At 33.0% G+C, this 18529-nt stretch overlaps 9 protein-coding genes across 9 annotated transcripts; 3 read left to right on the top strand and 6 right to left on the bottom strand.

The window, feature by feature from the left end:
• Nucleotides 1-28: 28 nt before the first annotated feature.
• Nucleotides 29-3130, top strand: BX663DRAFT_485970 (uncharacterized protein; the record flags this gene model as incomplete). The annotated part of the gene is made up of 7 exons (XM_051524646.1): nucleotides 29-670; nucleotides 750-952; nucleotides 1760-1791; nucleotides 2552-2589; nucleotides 2715-2774; nucleotides 2969-3026; nucleotides 3105-3130. 7 exons carry the CDS (start codon nucleotides 29-31, stop codon nucleotides 3128-3130), a joined length of 1059 nt encoding a protein of 352 aa, XP_051383220.1.
• An 845-nt stretch (nucleotides 3131-3975) lies between these two features.
• BX663DRAFT_434144 (uncharacterized protein) lies at nucleotides 3976-4641 on the bottom strand (the record flags this gene model as incomplete). Its single annotated transcript, XM_051523049.1, has 2 exons — nucleotides 3976-4300; nucleotides 4409-4641. 2 exons carry the CDS (start codon nucleotides 4639-4641, stop codon nucleotides 3976-3978), a joined length of 558 nt encoding a protein of 185 aa, XP_051383219.1.
• A 274-nt stretch (nucleotides 4642-4915) lies between these two features.
• Nucleotides 4916-6060, bottom strand: BX663DRAFT_507938 (uncharacterized protein). The gene is made up of 3 exons (XM_051527414.1): nucleotides 5992-6060; nucleotides 5690-5911; nucleotides 4916-5632 (listed from the first exon to the last, which is right to left on the bottom strand). The coding sequence occupies exons 1-3, from the start codon at nucleotides 6042-6044 to the stop codon at nucleotides 5407-5409; spliced, it is 501 nt and encodes a 166-aa protein (XP_051383218.1). The 5' UTR covers nucleotides 6045-6060; the 3' UTR covers nucleotides 4916-5406.
• Nucleotides 6061-6600: 540 nt separating this feature from the next.
• On the top strand, nucleotides 6601-10679 carry BX663DRAFT_551537 (uncharacterized protein; the record flags this gene model as incomplete). The annotated part of the gene is made up of 5 exons (XM_051531288.1): nucleotides 6601-6809; nucleotides 6871-6990; nucleotides 7058-7424; nucleotides 7483-7788; nucleotides 7866-10679. 5 exons carry the CDS (start codon nucleotides 6601-6603, stop codon nucleotides 10677-10679), a joined length of 3816 nt encoding a protein of 1271 aa, XP_051383217.1.
• Nucleotides 10680-10720: 41 nt separating this feature from the next.
• Nucleotides 10721-11612, bottom strand: BX663DRAFT_551536 (DNA-directed RNA polymerase III, subunit Rpc31; the record flags this gene model as incomplete). Its single annotated transcript, XM_051531287.1, has 4 exons — nucleotides 10721-10965; nucleotides 11055-11102; nucleotides 11177-11372; nucleotides 11466-11612. 4 exons carry the CDS (start codon nucleotides 11610-11612, stop codon nucleotides 10721-10723), a joined length of 636 nt encoding a protein of 211 aa, XP_051383216.1.
• Nucleotides 11613-12185: 573 nt separating this feature from the next.
• BX663DRAFT_551535 (uncharacterized protein) lies at nucleotides 12186-12504 on the top strand (the record flags this gene model as incomplete). The annotated part of the gene is made up of 2 exons (XM_051531286.1): nucleotides 12186-12315; nucleotides 12398-12504. 2 exons carry the CDS (start codon nucleotides 12186-12188, stop codon nucleotides 12502-12504), a joined length of 237 nt encoding a protein of 78 aa, XP_051383215.1.
• On the bottom strand, nucleotides 12398-13080 carry BX663DRAFT_507931 (uncharacterized protein). Its single transcript, XM_051527413.1, has 2 exons — nucleotides 12584-13080; nucleotides 12398-12509 (listed from the first exon to the last, which is right to left on the bottom strand). The coding sequence occupies exon 1, from the start codon at nucleotides 12868-12870 to the stop codon at nucleotides 12712-12714; it is 159 nt and encodes a 52-aa protein (XP_051383214.1). The 5' UTR covers nucleotides 12871-13080; the 3' UTR covers nucleotides 12398-12509; nucleotides 12584-12711.
• On the bottom strand, nucleotides 12952-14052 carry BX663DRAFT_433690 (uncharacterized protein; the record flags this gene model as incomplete). Its single annotated transcript, XM_051523009.1, has 3 exons — nucleotides 12952-13210; nucleotides 13753-13868; nucleotides 13927-14052. Coding segments are annotated over 3 exons (501 nt in total), but the record flags the coding sequence as incomplete, so codon positions are not given.
• Nucleotides 14053-16147: 2095 nt separating this feature from the next.
• On the bottom strand, nucleotides 16148-18125 carry BX663DRAFT_536240 (thiamine pyrophosphate enzyme, N-terminal TPP binding domain-containing protein). The gene is made up of 2 exons (XM_051530621.1): nucleotides 17440-18125; nucleotides 16148-17334 (listed from the first exon to the last, which is right to left on the bottom strand). The coding sequence occupies exons 1-2, from the start codon at nucleotides 18099-18101 to the stop codon at nucleotides 16269-16271; spliced, it is 1728 nt and encodes a 575-aa protein (XP_051383212.1). The 5' UTR covers nucleotides 18102-18125; the 3' UTR covers nucleotides 16148-16268.
• Between the last annotated feature and the right edge of the window lie 404 nt (nucleotides 18126-18529).

Raw genomic sequence — 18529 nt, 5'->3', positions numbered from 1 at the left:
ATTGATTTGTAAAAAAAATACATACATAATGCAAATCTCTCAAACTTTTATTCTTGTTGTTCTTTTGGCCATATTGGGTCATACTCTAGCTGATAAGCATTGTAATTTATCAGTTAAAAAGGCTCAATTGAAAGTCTCCAACAGTCATCTTAGAATCCGTGGTCGTATTGATATTGGTAACAAAGACTGTAAACCTACTACAAAAGCTTCTTCTAATGATGTCACTACTCAAATCGTCTTGAATTCCAAGAAAAACCTTCATTTCAAGGGCACTAATGATAAGGTTCATTCTGGTAATGAATGTCACATCACTGCTTCATGGTATAACGTACCCGATGAATACAAGGGATCCAAAAAGAATACTGAAGTTTATGTTCCCTTTCAATATATCAAGGAAATTAAATGTAATAAGGACGCTCCTACAACAACAAAAAGAAGCAAAAATAAAAAAGGAAAAAAGAAGACCAAGAAGACCACCAAGAAGACAACTACTACTAAGAAGACTACTAAAAAGACAACTAAGAAGACAACTAAGAAGACAACTACAAAGAAATCGGGATCTTCATCAAGTGATAGTTCCGAACATTACAGTGGCAAGGCTACCTTCTTTACACCTAATCAAGGTGCCTGTGGTGACTGGAATGATAATGATGATTACATTGCTGCCCTTGTAAGTAAATCTTTATTATAATACTTTTTTTTTCTTTCTTTTTGAAAACTAAAAACCTTTTTTTTTCTTTTATGTGTAGAGTGGTTCTCTTTATGGTAGTTATAGTAAGAAGAGTTCATACTGTAACAAAAAGGTCAAGGTTGTTAATAAAGCCAATGGTAAAAGTGTCACAGTCACTGTAAAGGATGCTTGCGAATCTTGCGATAGAACACATATTGATCTTTCTCCTGCTGCTTTTGGTGAGATTGGGGACTATGATACTGGTATTCTCAAGGTCGATTGGTATGTTTATTAAGCAAATATCACCAATTTGCTTACCAGTTTCTATAATAAAAAAAAAACAATATTATCATTCCATTCCTTTTTGTATCATTCTCCCTCAATCTTCCTTAACCCCATTTGTATAGTTAATATATTATGAGTTGACCTCATATTTATATTATGTATCCATATTCTCTACCCCATTTGTTCATCATTTATATATACTATACACTCGTTTTTTTCTTTTCCTTAAACAATTGTGAACATTGTACACTTCCACAAACTCGCTTCTTTCTTCAATAAAAAAAAACTATTATAAACTTATAATACTTGGAAAATAAATTGTTGTGAAATACAGAACAGTTATACAAAATTATTTTGTACTTTCAAGACGTTCTCTGTGAAATTTTAATATTAGATATATTTTACCCCTGAAGAAATATAATGAATACTAGATAAATCTTCCTAACTAAGGTCTAGAATTAATTTATTTTATTCAACGTTGTGGTATATGATCCATAGATTAAAGCTCAACATATAGCCTAGATTAAAACAGATAGTAATGCTCGTACCAAAAAACCGTTCTCGAACTTGGAACTTGTAAATGGCTAGTACAGTTTACCAAAATAGCATTTGATTTCTTGATACAAAGCAGAGACCTATATTATGTGTTACCAAAGAATGATTTTTTTTTCAGTTAGATGTAAATAACCATAATTGTCAATCGAATGACTATTATTAACCCGAACTATACCTGTTTCTTTTTTATTACATTTCTCCTTATATACTCTTGGTTATTTTTATTCTATTTTTTTTTTCTTTAAAAAGGTCTCCTTGTGCTACATTGTTCTTGATTTATGGTAAAGTATCAAATAATCAATAATTTTAGTCACCAGATAAATTTAAACGTATACACGACTCACAATGAACGAAGCTTATAAATTTTGAATATTAAATCCTGTATCAATGTACTTTGACGTGTTACTTAATCCTATTAGCGCTGTCTGAAAAATAAAAATGGAATAAAACTACTTCAGTAAATAATATTTCTGACATTCAGCTACGCTAAAATGAAAAAAAAAAAAATAGTCAAGCAAATAGACCGAGAGTTTTGTTTATCAGAAGAAGAAAGATAAATTCACTCTTGGCATACAAAACAAAATAATATTTGATCTAGCAGCAAAAAGAAAAAAAAAGAAAAAGAAAAAGAAAAAGAAAAAAAGAAAAAAAAAATAGGACTCTATTTTTTGATCCATTTTGATTCATGTTATAGAAGACAGATATGATGTTCGCTATGATTGCATATAAATGTTAACTAGTCTATTATAATAAGAATGAATTTCTTTTTTTTTTAATATGTGTGTCTAAGAAGCAACTTGAAAGGAGTATTCAAATGTATTACAGCAGAACCAAATGTTTTTTAATTATACTCTTTTATTATGTTGAATTATTATTATTCTGTTTGTCCCTTTAAAACTTTATTTTCGTGTTTATATGTTTGAAATATAATAATACAATCAAACTTAGAGTAGGTATGAAAAAAAAAGAAGAAGCATTATTAGCAAGATTTTAGTGCTTAAACAAGTATATATTTGTATATATTTTTTTAAACAATAAAAGAACTGAAGAGGCTCCTTTTAAAACTTGATGCGTTCCTGGTAAAATGTACTTTATTCATTCATTCATTCATTCATTCTTTCTTTCTTTCTTTTCTTTTCTTTTCTTTCTTTCTTTCTTCCTTTTTTTTTTTTTTTTTTTTTTTTTTTCCTGTCATGAAATATAGAAAGTCGTTGTTCTAATTAAATTTCAAACTCATAGAAAAAAAAAACCATTGAGGGTTTCGGTAAGATTATAAATTTACAGTGTCAGATTGATAACGATAGAAAATCAAAAATGATATAAGCTTAATCTCTCTCCCCCCTTTTTAATTACAAATTTGTATCCGGACTTTAAAAATTATTGCTTGGCTGTTACAGATAGGAAGGAGGAGCAGTAAGTAAAATATACATAGTCTGCGATTATATTAAATTAAACAAGGATTATCCATTTCATCGTGCGAGGAAAAAAGAAGAAAAAATAGATATTCAAGTCATAGGTAAAAAAAAAAAAAAATAAAAAAAAAGAATAAACTAATTGATTATCTTTTGTTGTAAATGACAGCTTACAATTATAGTTATTTTGTCAGAAATTGAAGCTTAATTTTAGGTTCAATACGCGTGGTGTAAATGAAATTTAGATGCTCAAAAATTTTTTATCATACGTTTTTTTCTTTCTTTTCTATACATATTCAAAACCTCGAGAAGACAAATAATTTCTAATTTGATACCATCATAAAAGAGCTGACTAAAAACTGAAAGTTGCAAAGGAAAGAAAATAATAAAACATTCAGTGATTTCCAATGATCATGTTTTGTTTTGTTTTTTCGCTGAGGACCTAAAAGATATGCTATATAAAAAGAAAACGCATTAGTATAAAACAAAGATAAAGTCGAGAAGAAAGGGCCACGAGAGGGAAAGATTGTCACTTAAAAGTAATATCCTGTTGCTTTGGTTGTACTTATTTTCAATCCATGAAAATAAAAGAAAAAATACGAAGAAGACTTTTTTTTTCTCTTTTCAATAAAACAAAAAGATAACAAATAAAAAACAACAACTTTACCTATTCATTAAAAAAAAAATACAAAAAGTTAGTAAATCTATCGATAAAACAAGAAGGTTAGCGAGAAGACCAATCTATAAAAAGAGCCATGAAAAAAAAGACATTTTTTTTCGACACTATTAAGACATGGACACACGCTTTTTTTAAGGGTGTAGTTTTTTTTAAGAAGGCAAGAAAATAAATTCTTGATCCTTCTTAAAGTTTTTTTGTATAGCAAGTTTATAGGATTAGAGTATTGTTATTGTTCAAATATCAACACAAAAAAAATATAATAAACTATATAATGTAATGGTTGGAGAAGGAGGAATGAAAGGGGGAGAGGGGAAAAGGGAAGGGGGAAAGTCCAAGAAGAAACTTCCATATAAAACCTTTTTTTTTTCTCTTTGCTACACTGTCATTGATGTTGATTCTTTTTGACTGTATCGTATTAAGGCTTTGTGAGTATCAGCAAGTTGTCGTTCAAGTTCTAAGATTCGGACTCTACTACTTTTTTCTTTAGCTTCGATATTAGCACGTTCACTTTCTGCTATTGCTGTACGTAATTTCAATCGTTCATTTTCAGCTTCTAAATCCATAACACGTTTCTCTAGGGATTCCATCTTCATAGCCTTACGTAGACGTGATCTTCTCGCAGCATCTGTATTTCTTTGTCGCTTTAATGCAATTAAATCTTGAATTTTTTGTTCATCTGTCAAATTATTATTGCTATTTCTATCACGCTTCAAATGATTGACTTTATTATTTGTATGATTTATGTTTTGTTGTGTTTGTGTTTGTATTTGTGATGGTGGTGTTTGCACTTGTGACTGTGACTGTGACTGTGACTGTGGTTGCTGTTGGTGTTGTGCTTGTAATTGTTGCATTGTACCTAGAATTGTAAGGGCCTTGATAAATGATTGAACATCTACTTGAGGTTGTGGCTTGTTTAAATCTTGTGAATCAGGCTTAGGAGTTTCCAAAGGAGAAAGAGGTTCATATTTTATATTAGGAGTTGACAAATCTAATAGTGGATCCATACGTGGTGTACATTCAGAAATTGGAGGAGAGGCCATAATAGATTGGACAGGAGTATTAATCATAGTCTTGGTAAGACTAACAGTGTCAATAGAAGGAGTAGCCAATGTAGGGGGCTTATCTTCAATAGCACTAGGAGGTAATATAATACCTAATTGACGAAGATCATTTTCTAACCATTCATCTACAGAATCAAGGTTAATCATATCCATATTTGATGATGACATTATATATAATAAATAAATAATATTAAAAGAAAAAAAAAATAAATAAAATTAAAAAAATAAAAATATTTTCTATCATGTTTTATATATACGAGGAAAAAAAAAAAAAAAAATTGAGACCTATGGTTTCAGCCATTTATTTTTTGCTTCCCTTGTTAAATTCTTTTTATAGTCTAGATTAAATTTAATTGGACGATAAAGAGGAGCTTATTAAATAACCGATCCGAAGATGACTTGTTGTCGGCGTTAAATATATAAATTATCTAAATAAAAGTTCAAAATTCCATACAATTTCTCAATTATGTCTTGTTGAAATCTGTCTCTGTGATCATTTACTTTTAAAGGAGGTAAAAATGCTTTATCTGATATGACTAATTCAGTTGATAGATTTGTCTTAATTCCAAGTTTATTTTCCCAATATGTTTTACCAATTGTACTTTCAAATGTACACGATTCCACAAGGTTTGCTAACGATTGATTTAATTCGTTATAACTGTAATTTTTCCCAAAAAAGGTGGAAATTAGTCATTTTTGTGTGATCTACTTTTTTTATACAATTGTATACATGTATTATATACTTTACTTGATAGTCATGTAACGCAGAATCGTATTATTTTGTAATTTGTCTTCATGAACTAAAAGATCTAATAAATCAACTACAATAATCAGGCTAGGTGGCTGATTATCTTTTTCATATCTCATCCAATCTAAAATACTAGTCTTTTGCTGTTGATATTTGATCTCCTCCATATTCATATGTAAAGCACATAAGACAGCTCTAATTTGATGTATTGTATCTATTCGGCTAATAATTGTTTCATGTTAAATATAATAAATGTTATTTATTTTTTTGTTGTTTTACCAAACTTGAATTAAATCCAGCCATTTCCGCTCCTCGGATAGATATCCTTCTTGATTAATTCTCTTTAAAAGTTCTGTCTGAAGTAGCTTATCATCTTTTAGGAACACAAGTGCCCAAGGTCTCGTTACAATCTCCATTCCTTCTCCAAGTTCTAATATTTCTTCTGTTTTCATGTCCTGTGAACTTTGTTCTAATGAATTTATAATCAAATCGAGCAAATTTCTATTCATTATTAGTTTTTCCATCTAGAATAATAATAACTAAAAAAAAAATAAAATAAAATAAAAATACACGCGACTTACTTTATGTAGGATTCATTATTTTCGAATTGAATCAATGATTTAGAAATGGACATGATGTTTATTATTATTATAAGATGCAATATGTTTACGAATATACGCTGATAAATTTAACCTCAGTGGCTGATATTGATGCATGACTGATTTTCCTTCTACTCTTAATTATTCTAGTACAATGCATCTGATTGTAATAAAACTAATAATATAGCAGTTAAATGAAGCCACCGTCCAATCATAGTCGATTTTTTATGTAGAGTTATTTATCTATTAATGTAACCTAGCGATATAATAATATATCTACAGATATTACTTTGGCCTTATTTGCTATGCCCAGCGCTTTTTCTTACAAAAGGTAATCCTGCAAAGAAAGAAAGCCAATCTATTTGTAGTAATTCAAACCCAGTCAGACGGCCGAAAAATCAACACGTAAATATAGATTGAATCTCACTCTTATATTAGTTTTTATATTCATCTTCAACCATCATTAGGTATTAGAAAAGAAAAAAAAAATAGTTATAAGCTCCTCCTTTTTTTATTTTTATTTTATTAAAGAATAGAGTTGTTTTTATATATTCATATACCTATATATATTATTTATTCTAGTTAAAAATAATGGTAAAAAGATTGAGTGAAATTAACAAGACGGCATTTTTTGCTTGGAGTCCAGGACAACAGACTCCCCTTATTGCAGCAGGTACAGCTGCTGGTGCTTTTGATGATTCCTTTTCTAACGCGTCTGAATTGGAATTATTTAAACTTGATATAAAGAACTCTTCATCTAATAATATCGAATCTGTTGGAAAAATTTCTTGCGCTTCAAGGTATATATATATATTTATACATTACAGATGAAAGACTTGTGTGCTAATTAACTCGAAATAGATTCAATAAATTAGTTTGGGGTTATGCTTCTACTGATAAACCTTATGGTATTATCGCTGGTGGTTTAGATAACAATGAATTATGTCTTTGGGATCCCAGTAAGATGATGGACGGTGATAAGTAAATTTGAACTTTTGGATGTTTTTGATAACTTATTCTTTTGATTCTAAAAGCTATCTTTCTATAGTAGTAATGAAGCCAAGATGATGTCCAATTCAACTCATACAGGTGAAATTCGTGGTCTCGATTTTAATAAGTTTCAAAATAATTTATTAGCTTCTGCTGGCAGTAATAATGAAGTCTATATTTGGGATCTTACGAATCCTAATACACCTTATACACCTGGCCCTAAGTCTCAAAAATTAGAGGATATTACAAGTGTTGGCTGGAATGGTCAAGTTCAACATATTTTGGCTACTTCTTCAGCAACAGGCCATACAGTTGTCTGGGATCTTCGTAACCGTAAAGAAGTAATGACTCTCTCTGCTCCTAATATGGGTGGAATTAACGCTAGTCGTAGAAGTATTTCTTCTGTTGTTTGGCATCCCGATGTGGTAAGTTTAGTATTTCACTTTTATAATTTTTATCCTCTAACGATTATATAATGTGTAGGCTACACAATTAGTTACTGCTTCGGAAGATGACTCTAATCCGGTTGTTACTCTTTGGGATCTTCGTCATGCTCATTCGCCCGAAAAAGTTCTTGCTGGACATACAAAGGGCGTTTTGGGTATTTCTTGGTGTCGTCAAGATTCTGATTTGCTAATGTCTTGTGGTAAAGATTGCAAGACACTCATCTGGAACCCTAATTCTGGTGAATTATTAGGAGAATTAACTCAAGACTCTAATTATACTTTCCAAACTGAATGGTGTCCTCGTAATCCTGACCTTTTGGCCTCTGCTTCCTTTGATGGAAAAGTAAGTAAAAGATTGTTAGGTAGAATAAGTAATCCAATGGTGCTCACCTTTCTTTTCTTTTAAAATAATAATAACAGATCAGTGTCTACTCTCTTCAAAATTCTGAGTCTGAGGATAACAAGGCTAAAACTGCAGAAACTGTAAACGAGGATCCATTCTCTGCTGCATTGAATGCATCTACTGCTTCCACTTCTTCATCCACATTTGCTTTAAGACATCCACCTAAATGGCTTCGTTGTCCTGTAGGTGCTTCTTTTGGTTTTGGTGGTAAATTGGTTTCCTTCAACAACAAAGCTAATCATTTAACAAAACAAGCTGTTGCTAATGCACCTCCCGGTCAAGCTTCTGCTCCTCAAATTGTCTCTCGTACTGTGCAAGTAAATACAATCGTTACAGATAAGGAAATGATTCAACGTTCTGATGAGCTTGAAGCTGCTTTAGAGCAACAAAGTGTAGAACAACTTGTTGAAGAACGTATTCAGGGAGCTAAAGAAAAGGACAATAAAGAAAGTTGGGAGGTTATTAAAACGTTATTGGCTGAGAATGCTAGAGAACAGTTAATGAATTATCTCGGATTCCAAAAGGCAGAAATCGTCGCTGCTGTAGAGAAAATAACAGCTAATAAGAAAGGTTTAAATGAGGATAAACCAAAGGAAGAAGAAAAAGAAGAAGCAGCTATTTCTCCAGAATTGACTACTGAGTCAGCTGAAATGGAAGAAACTGAAAAAGACAAAGTTACTAGTTCAGATGAAGCTATTAAACCAGACGAACCTTCTGAAGAAAAACAAGATACTGAGGACGTCCAAGAAGAATCTGGTGATAAAGCTGAAGAACCTAAGCTCGATGAAACTACTACTGATAATTCTGCTTCAAATCTCTTTGGTGATGATAATGGCGATAACTTCTTTATTCAAAGTGATAACACTCAAGCTCCTGTTGAAGAAAATACAGATAATCGCGATACTGCTGCTGCTGTTACTAAGATTCTTGGCTCAGCTATTAAACATGAACCTCTTCAACTTTATTCTGAAGGTAGCTCAGAAACAGATTCTTTAATTACGCGTGCTGTTGTATTGGGTGATTTTGAATCTGCTGTTAACCTTTGTCTTTCCACTGAAAGATTTTCAGATGCCTTATTGTTTGCTATTTGTGGTGGAGGAGACCTTTTAGCACGTACTCAACAAGCTTACTTTAAGCATCAATCTCGAACTACATCTTACTTACGTTTGCTAGAAAGCATCATTGATGAAGATTTACAATCTATTGTTGCAAGTGTGTCATTGGAAGAATGGACCTCTGTCATTGTTGTTCTATGTACATTTGCCAAGGCTGAGGACTTCAAGCCTCTTTGTGAAGCCCTAGGTGCTCGTCTTGAAGAAGGATGGAATAATAGTGAAACTGAAAGCGCTAAGGAATTCAGACGCCATGCTACTCTTTGTTATCTTGCTGCTGGTAATATTGAGAAGATTGCTCGTATTTGGATTGCCGAACAAGAAGAGGAGGTTGAAAAGACTGAATCTGAAAGTATAAAAACAGCAAGCCTCCAAGATTTGATTGAAAAGATTACTATTTTCCGTAAGGTAATCGCTTTTGAAGACCCCGCTCTCTTTGAAACAAATGAAAACAAGTTACCTTATGAATTCCCTCTTGCTCCTCTTTACGATAAATATTGCGAATATGCTGAACTTTTAGCCTCTCAGGGTAAATTAACCACAGCTTTAAGTTATTTAAGCTTGACACCTATTGTTTATCGCAAGGCAGCTTTCGATAAGCTCTCAATTATTCGTGATCGTATCTATCAAGCTTGTCCCGTAAGTGTTACTAGTCAATACACTCAGCCTGCTGTACCTTTTGAAAAGCAATCGATTGATGCAAAGGTCACAGAAGCTCAAGCTCAAACTCAAGCTCAACCCCAGACACAGTCATTCCAACAATCTTACCAACCTTATCAACCTACTGCTGTCAGTGCAAATCCTCCTCCCCCTTCTGTTCAACCCACTTACGGAGCAGTACGTTCACCTTTAGTGTCTAATACTTATACACCTGTAGTTAATAATTATACACCTGCTACTAATACCTATACACCCGCAGCTCCACCTGCTTCTAATTATGCACCTTCAACTGTGCCCACTTCTTCTACTACTTATGCACCACCCACTGCAACTGGAGCTCCTACAACAGCATATCAGCCTCAAACTACGCCCACGAACGCCACTAGCCCATCTTATGGTTATAACCAGCCTGCAAATAACTTTAATGCTGGCTATAATAATGTTTCCAGTGGTTATCCTCCTGCGGCTAATACATATGGCGGAGAACAATATAGTAATTCTAGTTATAATGCAACACGCACTACTATTCCTCCCCCTCCTCCACCTATTGGTGGTGTCGCTCCTACACCTAGATCTATGTCTCAAGAGTCTACTAGTACACCCATTAAGAAGGCAGAAGGTGCTTGGAATGATCCACCTATGAATATTGCCTCTAAAAAAATTAGAAGTCCCAAGATTGGTTCATCTCCAGCAAAGCGTGTAACTTCACCTTTCCCCAATCAACCTGCAGCAGCAGCTTTTGTTAACCCTACTCAGCAATCTGCAAGAATGCCACCACCTCCTCAAGGAACTATCCCTCCCCCTCCTATGAGCCGTGGCCCTCCCCCTCCTATGGGCCCTCCTCGTGGTGGTATGCCTCCTATGCAACAACAACAACAACGTCCCATGGCAATGGGCCATCAACAACCTATCACTCAAATGGCCCCTCCTATGGGCATGGCACAAGCACCCCCTCCTCGTGCAAATCCACTCCCTCCTCCACCTATGAATGCAGCTGCTCCAGTTTCATTAGCTAAAAGAGGACCACCTCCACAAGGCGGTTATTATCAACAAAAATAAATAAAAATTATAAACATTATACTTTATTATCATAAATAAATTTAAGAATAAGCGTCTTCTCCATCACCATCATCATCATCATCTCCTTCACCGTTATCAAAGTAAGTTTCAACATAATCATTTTCATCAAATAATTCTTCTTCATCTTCATATTCCTCCTCATTTTCTCCCTCTTCCTCTTCCTTTTCTTTATTTTCATCATTGTCTTCTTCATCATCCTTGACTTCAGCATCCAATAATGCTTGTATTTGACCATATTCGTCAATTGCTGTACGAGCTTTTTGTTCTAAAAAAAAAAAAAGTAAATAGATCTATACATACATTTACACATATACAAGAAAAAAAAAAGGGGGAAGGAAATAATACTTTTTTTACGTCTAGGATCTAAAATTGTTTGAAGTTCTTCGGGAAAGAAGTCCAGATCTAAATAAGAAAGATTAATCGTGTTACATTGTTTTTTTTTAAAAAAAAAAATGCAAGCAGTTGTATGATTTTACTTGTTTCAATATCTCTTAGACTACGTTTCTCTACTTGTACTTTATATTTATCTGAATATCTTTCTATATCTGGTGGTGGTGGTGCTGGTGTTAAATGAAACGGTGATTCCTTTACCATTGCTAAATATTCTTTTTTTAATTTCCATTCTTGAACTTCATTTGATGTTGGTTTACGAGGAATAGGTACATCCATTTCCTATCATTCCCTCCCCACACACACAAAAAAAAATTAGGACAAATAAATATAAATTCTTTTTCTTTTTTTTTTAAATTTATTATTATAACTTACAGGAAACAAAGCAGTATTCACATTAAAAAGATTACCTGATCCAAGATCTTTTAAAAGGTCAAAGGACACTAATTGCATCGCACCACTTTGGGCTCCTCCTCCACCACCTCCACGACCAAATCCACCACCTCGTCCTCCACGAGACATATTATATGTATGATCTTTATTAAGGAGAAAAAAAAGAAAGAAAAAAGAAAGGAGAGAGAGAGTATTTGGGTATGTATGTGTGTCTCTTTTTTTTTTTTTTTTTTTGACATTTAAAAGAATGTGACAGCATTTTATTAACATCGCCGCCGTCTCATACTACTTAACATTTTTTTTTTTTTTATAAAGCGACCTATGAGCACATAATATCTTTGTTATATTGGATTGCCCAGACCAGTTCAAATTATATGAAAAAAAAAAAGTATCTAAAAACCCTCTTACGGGACAAGAGGTAAAAAGGTAAAGGAAAGGTGATACTACTACTACTACTACAGTATTTTCGGTTGAGTTTGGGACGTTTTTAAAATTTTTTTGGGAAATTATGAAAATCATTTTTAGATCTCATTTAATTTTTTTTTTGAGACATAAAATAAATTACATTTAGACCATACTGTAAAAATTAAGACTTTAGTTTTTAAACGTTTCCTTTCTTTTTTTTTTGAAACTTCATACTAAATGGGCTACGTTAAGTACAACACAGAAACTAAACTCTTGCTAAGAGCACAATAACATGAGATGAAAGTTGATAACTATGAGCTTGATTTTGGTATATTGAATAATTTAATTCATTATGAATCTTTAAATCAACAAGTAATCGAACCTCAACCAATGGAAGACTTAGTAGAGGAAATTACAGTTGACATGAGTAAAACCAAGCTCAGTTCGAGGAAATATAAAAAAGTATGGAGCAGACCAGATAGAAAGATTCGTCAAATTGCTCTAAAAAGAGGGATTATCTGTCCCTAAAGCGGCTACGGTATGCGGCATATCTCGTTCAGGTGCTTATAGACTTTTGGACGAGTTTAATAGTGGTGACGGGCACGTACGAATATAAAATAGGTTAAATATTTTTATGTATTAATAAAAGTTGATAATTTATATATATATAATGGTTGACACTTGGGTATAAGTAGGGAATATATCATAACATAACTGTGGTGGCATATGTGATCATATTGATGGAAGCATAGGAATCATTTGGCATAAATCATTCTTGCATACAATTAAAAAGAGAGTGTTTTTCATAAAGAGTCTTGGCGTGTTAATTAAGGATAGGAGGTGGGGGAGGATGAAAAGAGATATTTAGGCCAGTCGCCATCATAAGGGAGATCTTTTTGTGGTAGTGGTGGTGGAGACCACGAGCCTCAAGCCCAATCCATATACTTGTCTTTGCCTTTTTCACTATAGGTAGATCCACCATCACTCAAGTCGTCATCATACGGTGATCGTTGATTGTTCAGTTGCGCCTTCAACGACTTTCTACGCGCCACCTCTTCGTCCTCTATGGAAGAGTGGATGACTGCCAAAGCTGCAGTAGAATCCTATAACCATATATTAATATATGAACACAACAAAAGAGCATCCATAACTTTACCTTGAGATTGTACAACCTCTTCAAAACTACACGCGCATGGCGAAGCTCATGGCCTGACGTGGGCAGTCTCAACGACCCAACTTTTATTGCCACATATAGGCCGTTGTCCATTAAACATAAAGAGTTTATCTGGCCTTCTACCTGGGCTATTTGTACGGAGTACGATCTCAAGTTTCTTTTAGTTCCCTTCTTGATGAGTGGGCTCCTGTAGAACTTGTCTGCAATTGTCTTGGCTTCGCGAAGAATCTTTCTGTAATCGTTGAAGATCTTGTTATCGGCCATATTGTTTGAGAACTCGAAGTTCAGCAAGTCAACTATCTTCCCACTTACTGACCTGGTACAAACTCTCAGGTCGACCTTATTGCCAATGGTGCTTGTTTTCGTGTTGTCATTATTTTTTTTTTTTTTTTTTTTTGGATTCGGATGAATCAGCAGAGGCTGATTCTCCCCTAAAAAGATGATATATTAGTAAAGTTTAATACATAAATGCTTTTAAATACTGTATTTGACTACCATCTGCAGAACATCGTTGAATCGTTGAACACCGCAGACAAAATTGGAGACCAAACGTTGACAACGTAATCCTCCTCCATGTACATTTTGTTTTTAACACCCAAATTCAAGATATTCTTGTTGTGGTGAATGGTTGACAAGCTACAGCCGACGGATACAATAAAAGATTAGATTAAATTTTTTTACATATATTACATTATAACATACATGGAAGAGTAAACTTTGAAGTATTCTTCATTTTCACTAAAAGCATACTTCGCTTGCATCTCCAAAGACTTCACATAGGCAAACTTTATATTGGTTTTTGCCAACTATGCTTTAAACACATGTTAATATCGACTATACTCTTACGGTTATTAAAGCGCTTACTGTTTCAATTTCCTTTAGCTCGAAAGAAATATCACTTGGGAGCGGCTTCCATGATTTCTTTTTGTTCCAAAGGTCGTTCAAAGTTTTCCACCAATCTTCAGTGAAAAATGATTTCTGTGAATTTTTGCCTTCGTTGTTATCAGACAAATCAAGAATGCTGTTGAAGCCATTACTGTTTTTAAAGGAACATGAGTAATTGTGAGGATTTACCACAGTGATTTTTTTTTTAAAAAAAAATACCTAATTGTGTTTTTCGATGCATTATCAAATTTGTGATATGCTTTGTCAAGATATATAGAGTTGGCCTTTTCTTTAATAATTGAAGCCATTAATTGTGTGAAGCCTTCGAGTATAGTATCCTTCTCAGCTGGTACGCTCTACCATTTATATTAGTATATATCATCATATCTTGCACGTTATATATACTCACCTTTTTTTGTCTTAACACGTTTGCTTCTTCTTTTTTTTATTAACCTAAAAATGTAGAAAAAATAGGATTACTACATAAAAAAATGGACACATAACCAATGAGATCAAAAATATCTACTCTACATACAGTAGTTTCTAAGCTCTCGACAGTATTGTATTGTATGTTGTAACTATTACGATATGTTAGAGGTTATAGCATCTTTCTAGAAAACTTTGACTCACTTGTTTATAGTTGCAATGCGCTTAGCATTAATATTGTTTGTTAACATTTAAATGATGTATTGAGGGAAAAAGTGCTGCTCAATTGATAGTAACCTGATTTTTAAAAAGGGGTTTTCCAGAGACATATACTCATTTACAAAAGGAGGTCTGTTTATACATAAAAAAGGAAATATTAAATTAATGAAAAGGATGTATCTTCTTATCTTATGCAAAGACGCTGTCTTAAAAGATAAATGCAACTAAGAAAATAATTCATATGTTGTACTGTAGTTGATACAAATAGGGTAGCAAGCTCATTTGACTTCGAAGCTATGTTTACAGCAATTCAGGGAGTAATAATACTGCTTACTGTTGCCTTATTACACGTAATTATTTAAAAAAGCTTTAATAATTATTGATGAATACTGTGTTATTGCTTTTTATTCCGGCTAATTTGTATGATGGCACGTCTTTGATACTTATGTTACTGATCTAACTAGTTTGGCAGCGCAAAGAATAAATTTAAACTATGGGCTTTATATATTTTTGACTTTGTATTTTAATCTGCTAATTAATCAGTATGGAATACTTGGGTATATGCTTGTGTGCAAGCAATTGTAACTTCAAGAAGTTTGCTATATCGTATGCACATATGTATACGTATATATATATATATATATATATTAGTACTGTGGAAATGAATTGAGTTTTGGTTTTACAACTTTCTTTAAAGAGAACAAGTTCTCGTGATACGCGCTAGTATACTTAATATCCATGACTAATTGAAGCGATCGGTCAGATTTAATTTATAATAACTCATCTGCTCAAATCTTTTAGACGTTCTTTCTTCCATAGGCTCTAGGTTTTATTTTCAATTTCGAAGAGGGAAATATGGGATCAGAGCAAGAATTGAAGGTTCAGACTTAATTTGCAATTTGAAAGACGCTGTTAAGGAAAACGTTATCCAGATATTAGTTGGTGTGCATGATGGGGTCGTCCGCCAAAAATTTGACGAATGGATTGGTTTTGACAGTTTTCAAGACAGTGTATATCTCGTAGGTTGAAGGTTGTGATTACTAGGCCATATTCTAATTGCGGTCGAACTATTTGGGCGTAAAAAACGAGCTGAAAGAAGGTAGTCAAAACCATTTTTATTTACACCAACGGTATTAAGCTGTCTCATCGTTCCAAGTTCTTTATTGATGTTTTGTTGTAAAAGTGCTGATTTATGTACAACACCACTAGGTTTAATAGGGACACCGACGTACGGGAAGGAATCTTTATTATTGTAGAGGTAGAGATCGTATTTTTGAGGTGTAGGATTGAAGTTCACAATGACGCATTTTTTAGGGTTTCCATCTGTATCCTAAATAAAGGCTGTGTTATCGCACATTATACAGTTGTTTTCTTTTCTCAACCGGAACCCACTCTTCATGATCGAAGATTAATATGATATTAACCTATCATGAGCAATAAAGAGCGATCGATTTAACTGTAATCTTAAAAGCCTATTTCATGCAATTGAGTTCATCATCAGTCAAGAGCTATTTTTATTCTGAATTTCTTAGCAATTGTATAATAAAACAAAGTATTTATACAATAAAACAATAGATGTATATAAATATTTATTTTTAAAAAAAAAGTCTTACAGAACATATATGCTGAAATTTATAATTATATTATGTATGTATACAAATATATATTTATATTAATTATAATCTAGATTTCTTTGACTTTTGCATCCATGCAAAATCTAACTTTTGTCTTCCTCCGGGTGCAATTAATACGTTAATAAGACATGTCTGGTCCTTAGAAGCTAAAGCTTCCTCAAGTGCCTTTGCTAACTCAACACGGTTTTTCACTAACCAACCTTTACCTCCACAAGCCTCGGAAATTAAGTCATATCTTACTTCAGGAGAAAGAGCAGTAGTAGGCAAAGTACCTTCCTTTTGTGAGGTCTGATAGTCATCATCTTCTAATCCGTGATAGATACCGTTGTTATTAATAACAATAATTACAACAGGCAAACAAGAGCGAATGGCTGTTTCTATTTCCATAGCAGAAAAACCAAAAGCAGAATCACCCACAATACTTACAACTCGCTTTTTATTTTCTTGAGCTGAATAATACACTTGAGCACCAATAGTATATCCCATACCAACTCCCATTGTTGCGCCTGTACCAGCATCTAAACGTTGTCTTGGGTGATTTACATCAAAATAAGATCGAGCAATATCCATCGTGTTTGCACCTTCGCTTACATAAACAATGTCATCCTCAGGAAGACAATTTTTAATAACTGTAAAAGCGGCCTGATAGGTTAAAACAGCATCATCGGAGCCATTTGCACCTGCTGCCTTTAACTTTTCAACGTTTTGTTTTACTTTATCGAGCAGTCCAGAGACATAAGTTGATTCTATATTAGGGAGCTTACCATCAAGTGCGCGGGTTAACTGAGGTACAACAAGTTGAATATCTCCCAAAAGATGTAACGTGTCATGACAGTTGTTTCCTAACTCTTCAGGTGCAATATCAATTTGAATAAACTTCACATCCTTGTTCCAACGAGGTGATTGACCATAATGCAATATCCAGTTGAGACGAGCTCCAATTAAAAGCACAACATCAGCTTCTTTTAAAACTTTAGAACGAGCTGCTGATACACATAATGGATGATCATCACGAACGACTCCTTTACCCATTGGTGTTGGTAAAAACGGTACTTGTACTTTATCAATAAATTCACGAACCTCATTTTCAGCACGAGCATAAGCAGCACTATATACATATTATAAATAAATAAATGAATATATATATATATATATCGTATATATTGTATATATTTTCAAGAAAAAAAAAGTGTATAACACATGTCTACTTTACCCTTTACCAACGACGATTAAAGGATGTTGAGCATTCTTCAATAAGGAGATCGCGTTATCAATATCCAATTGGCTAGCCATTGACTTTGGAGCATTAGGAATACGAGGAAGTTGAATAGAATCATATAATTCTTTGTTACGAATAGGATATTGAACATAATCAGCAGGTAAATCAACATATGCAGGGCCAGGTCTACCATACAAAGCTGCTCTAAAGGCCTTTTCGATTGTAGATGGCAATTGTTCAATAGATGTAGATCTTGCACTATACTTACAATAAGGACGTGTAGCTTCTACTTGGTCTAATTCTTGAAATGCGCCCTTGTCAACTTGGTCAGATTCACACGATCCCGATAAAAGGATTAATGGCCAACAATTAAGTTTGGAATTAAGCACACCAGCCAAAGCATGAATAACACCTGGACCACCTACAGTTAAACAAACGCCTGGATAACCACTAAGATAACCATAAACAGAGGCTGCATAGGCAGCAGATTGTTCATTTCGGAACCCAATGAAACGAATTCCTGCAGCAACACAAGCTTCAGCTACTTCAACAATGGGAATACCGACAATACCAAAAACAACTTCAACACCTTGACTTTTTAAAGTCCTTGCAATAAGCTCTGCTCCTGAAGCAATCACAACATCTGATTCACTCATTATTACTAATTAACTATAATTTTGTATTTACAAATAAAAAAAAAAAATAATAATAATATTTAATTTTACCTTTTTTATACTTTTGTCGCAGTATAAAATATAAAACTTTGAATTCGTTAATTTTAGCAAAAAAAAAAAAAAGGTCCATTTGTTTTTCTCTTAGTGTTTTACTCAGTTTAAAGAAATTAGTAATCCTTGTTGTTTTTTGTTTAAAATGTATATGCATATATAACACAACTAAATGGAAAGTATATTATTTTATTAGAATCAAATAAATGAACTTGATATTCTCTATGCATATAAAATTACTTGCAATGATTTCAAATCAGCTTATGTAATATAAGGGAAAAAACACTTTTATATACAATTATATATGAATTACAGTAAAGTACGGTGTACATATAATCTATCAAAAGAACTTTTCATTA

This window comes from Cokeromyces recurvatus, assembly GCF_025118155.1.
Source record: "Cokeromyces recurvatus strain NRRL 2243 chromosome Unknown BX663scaffold_11, whole genome shotgun sequence".
NCBI classification, from domain to species: domain Eukaryota; kingdom Fungi; phylum Mucoromycota; class Mucoromycetes; order Mucorales; family Mucoraceae; genus Cokeromyces; species Cokeromyces recurvatus.
Note: the sequence above shows the minus strand (reverse complement) of the source record. Positions and strands in the feature narration are given on the sequence as shown.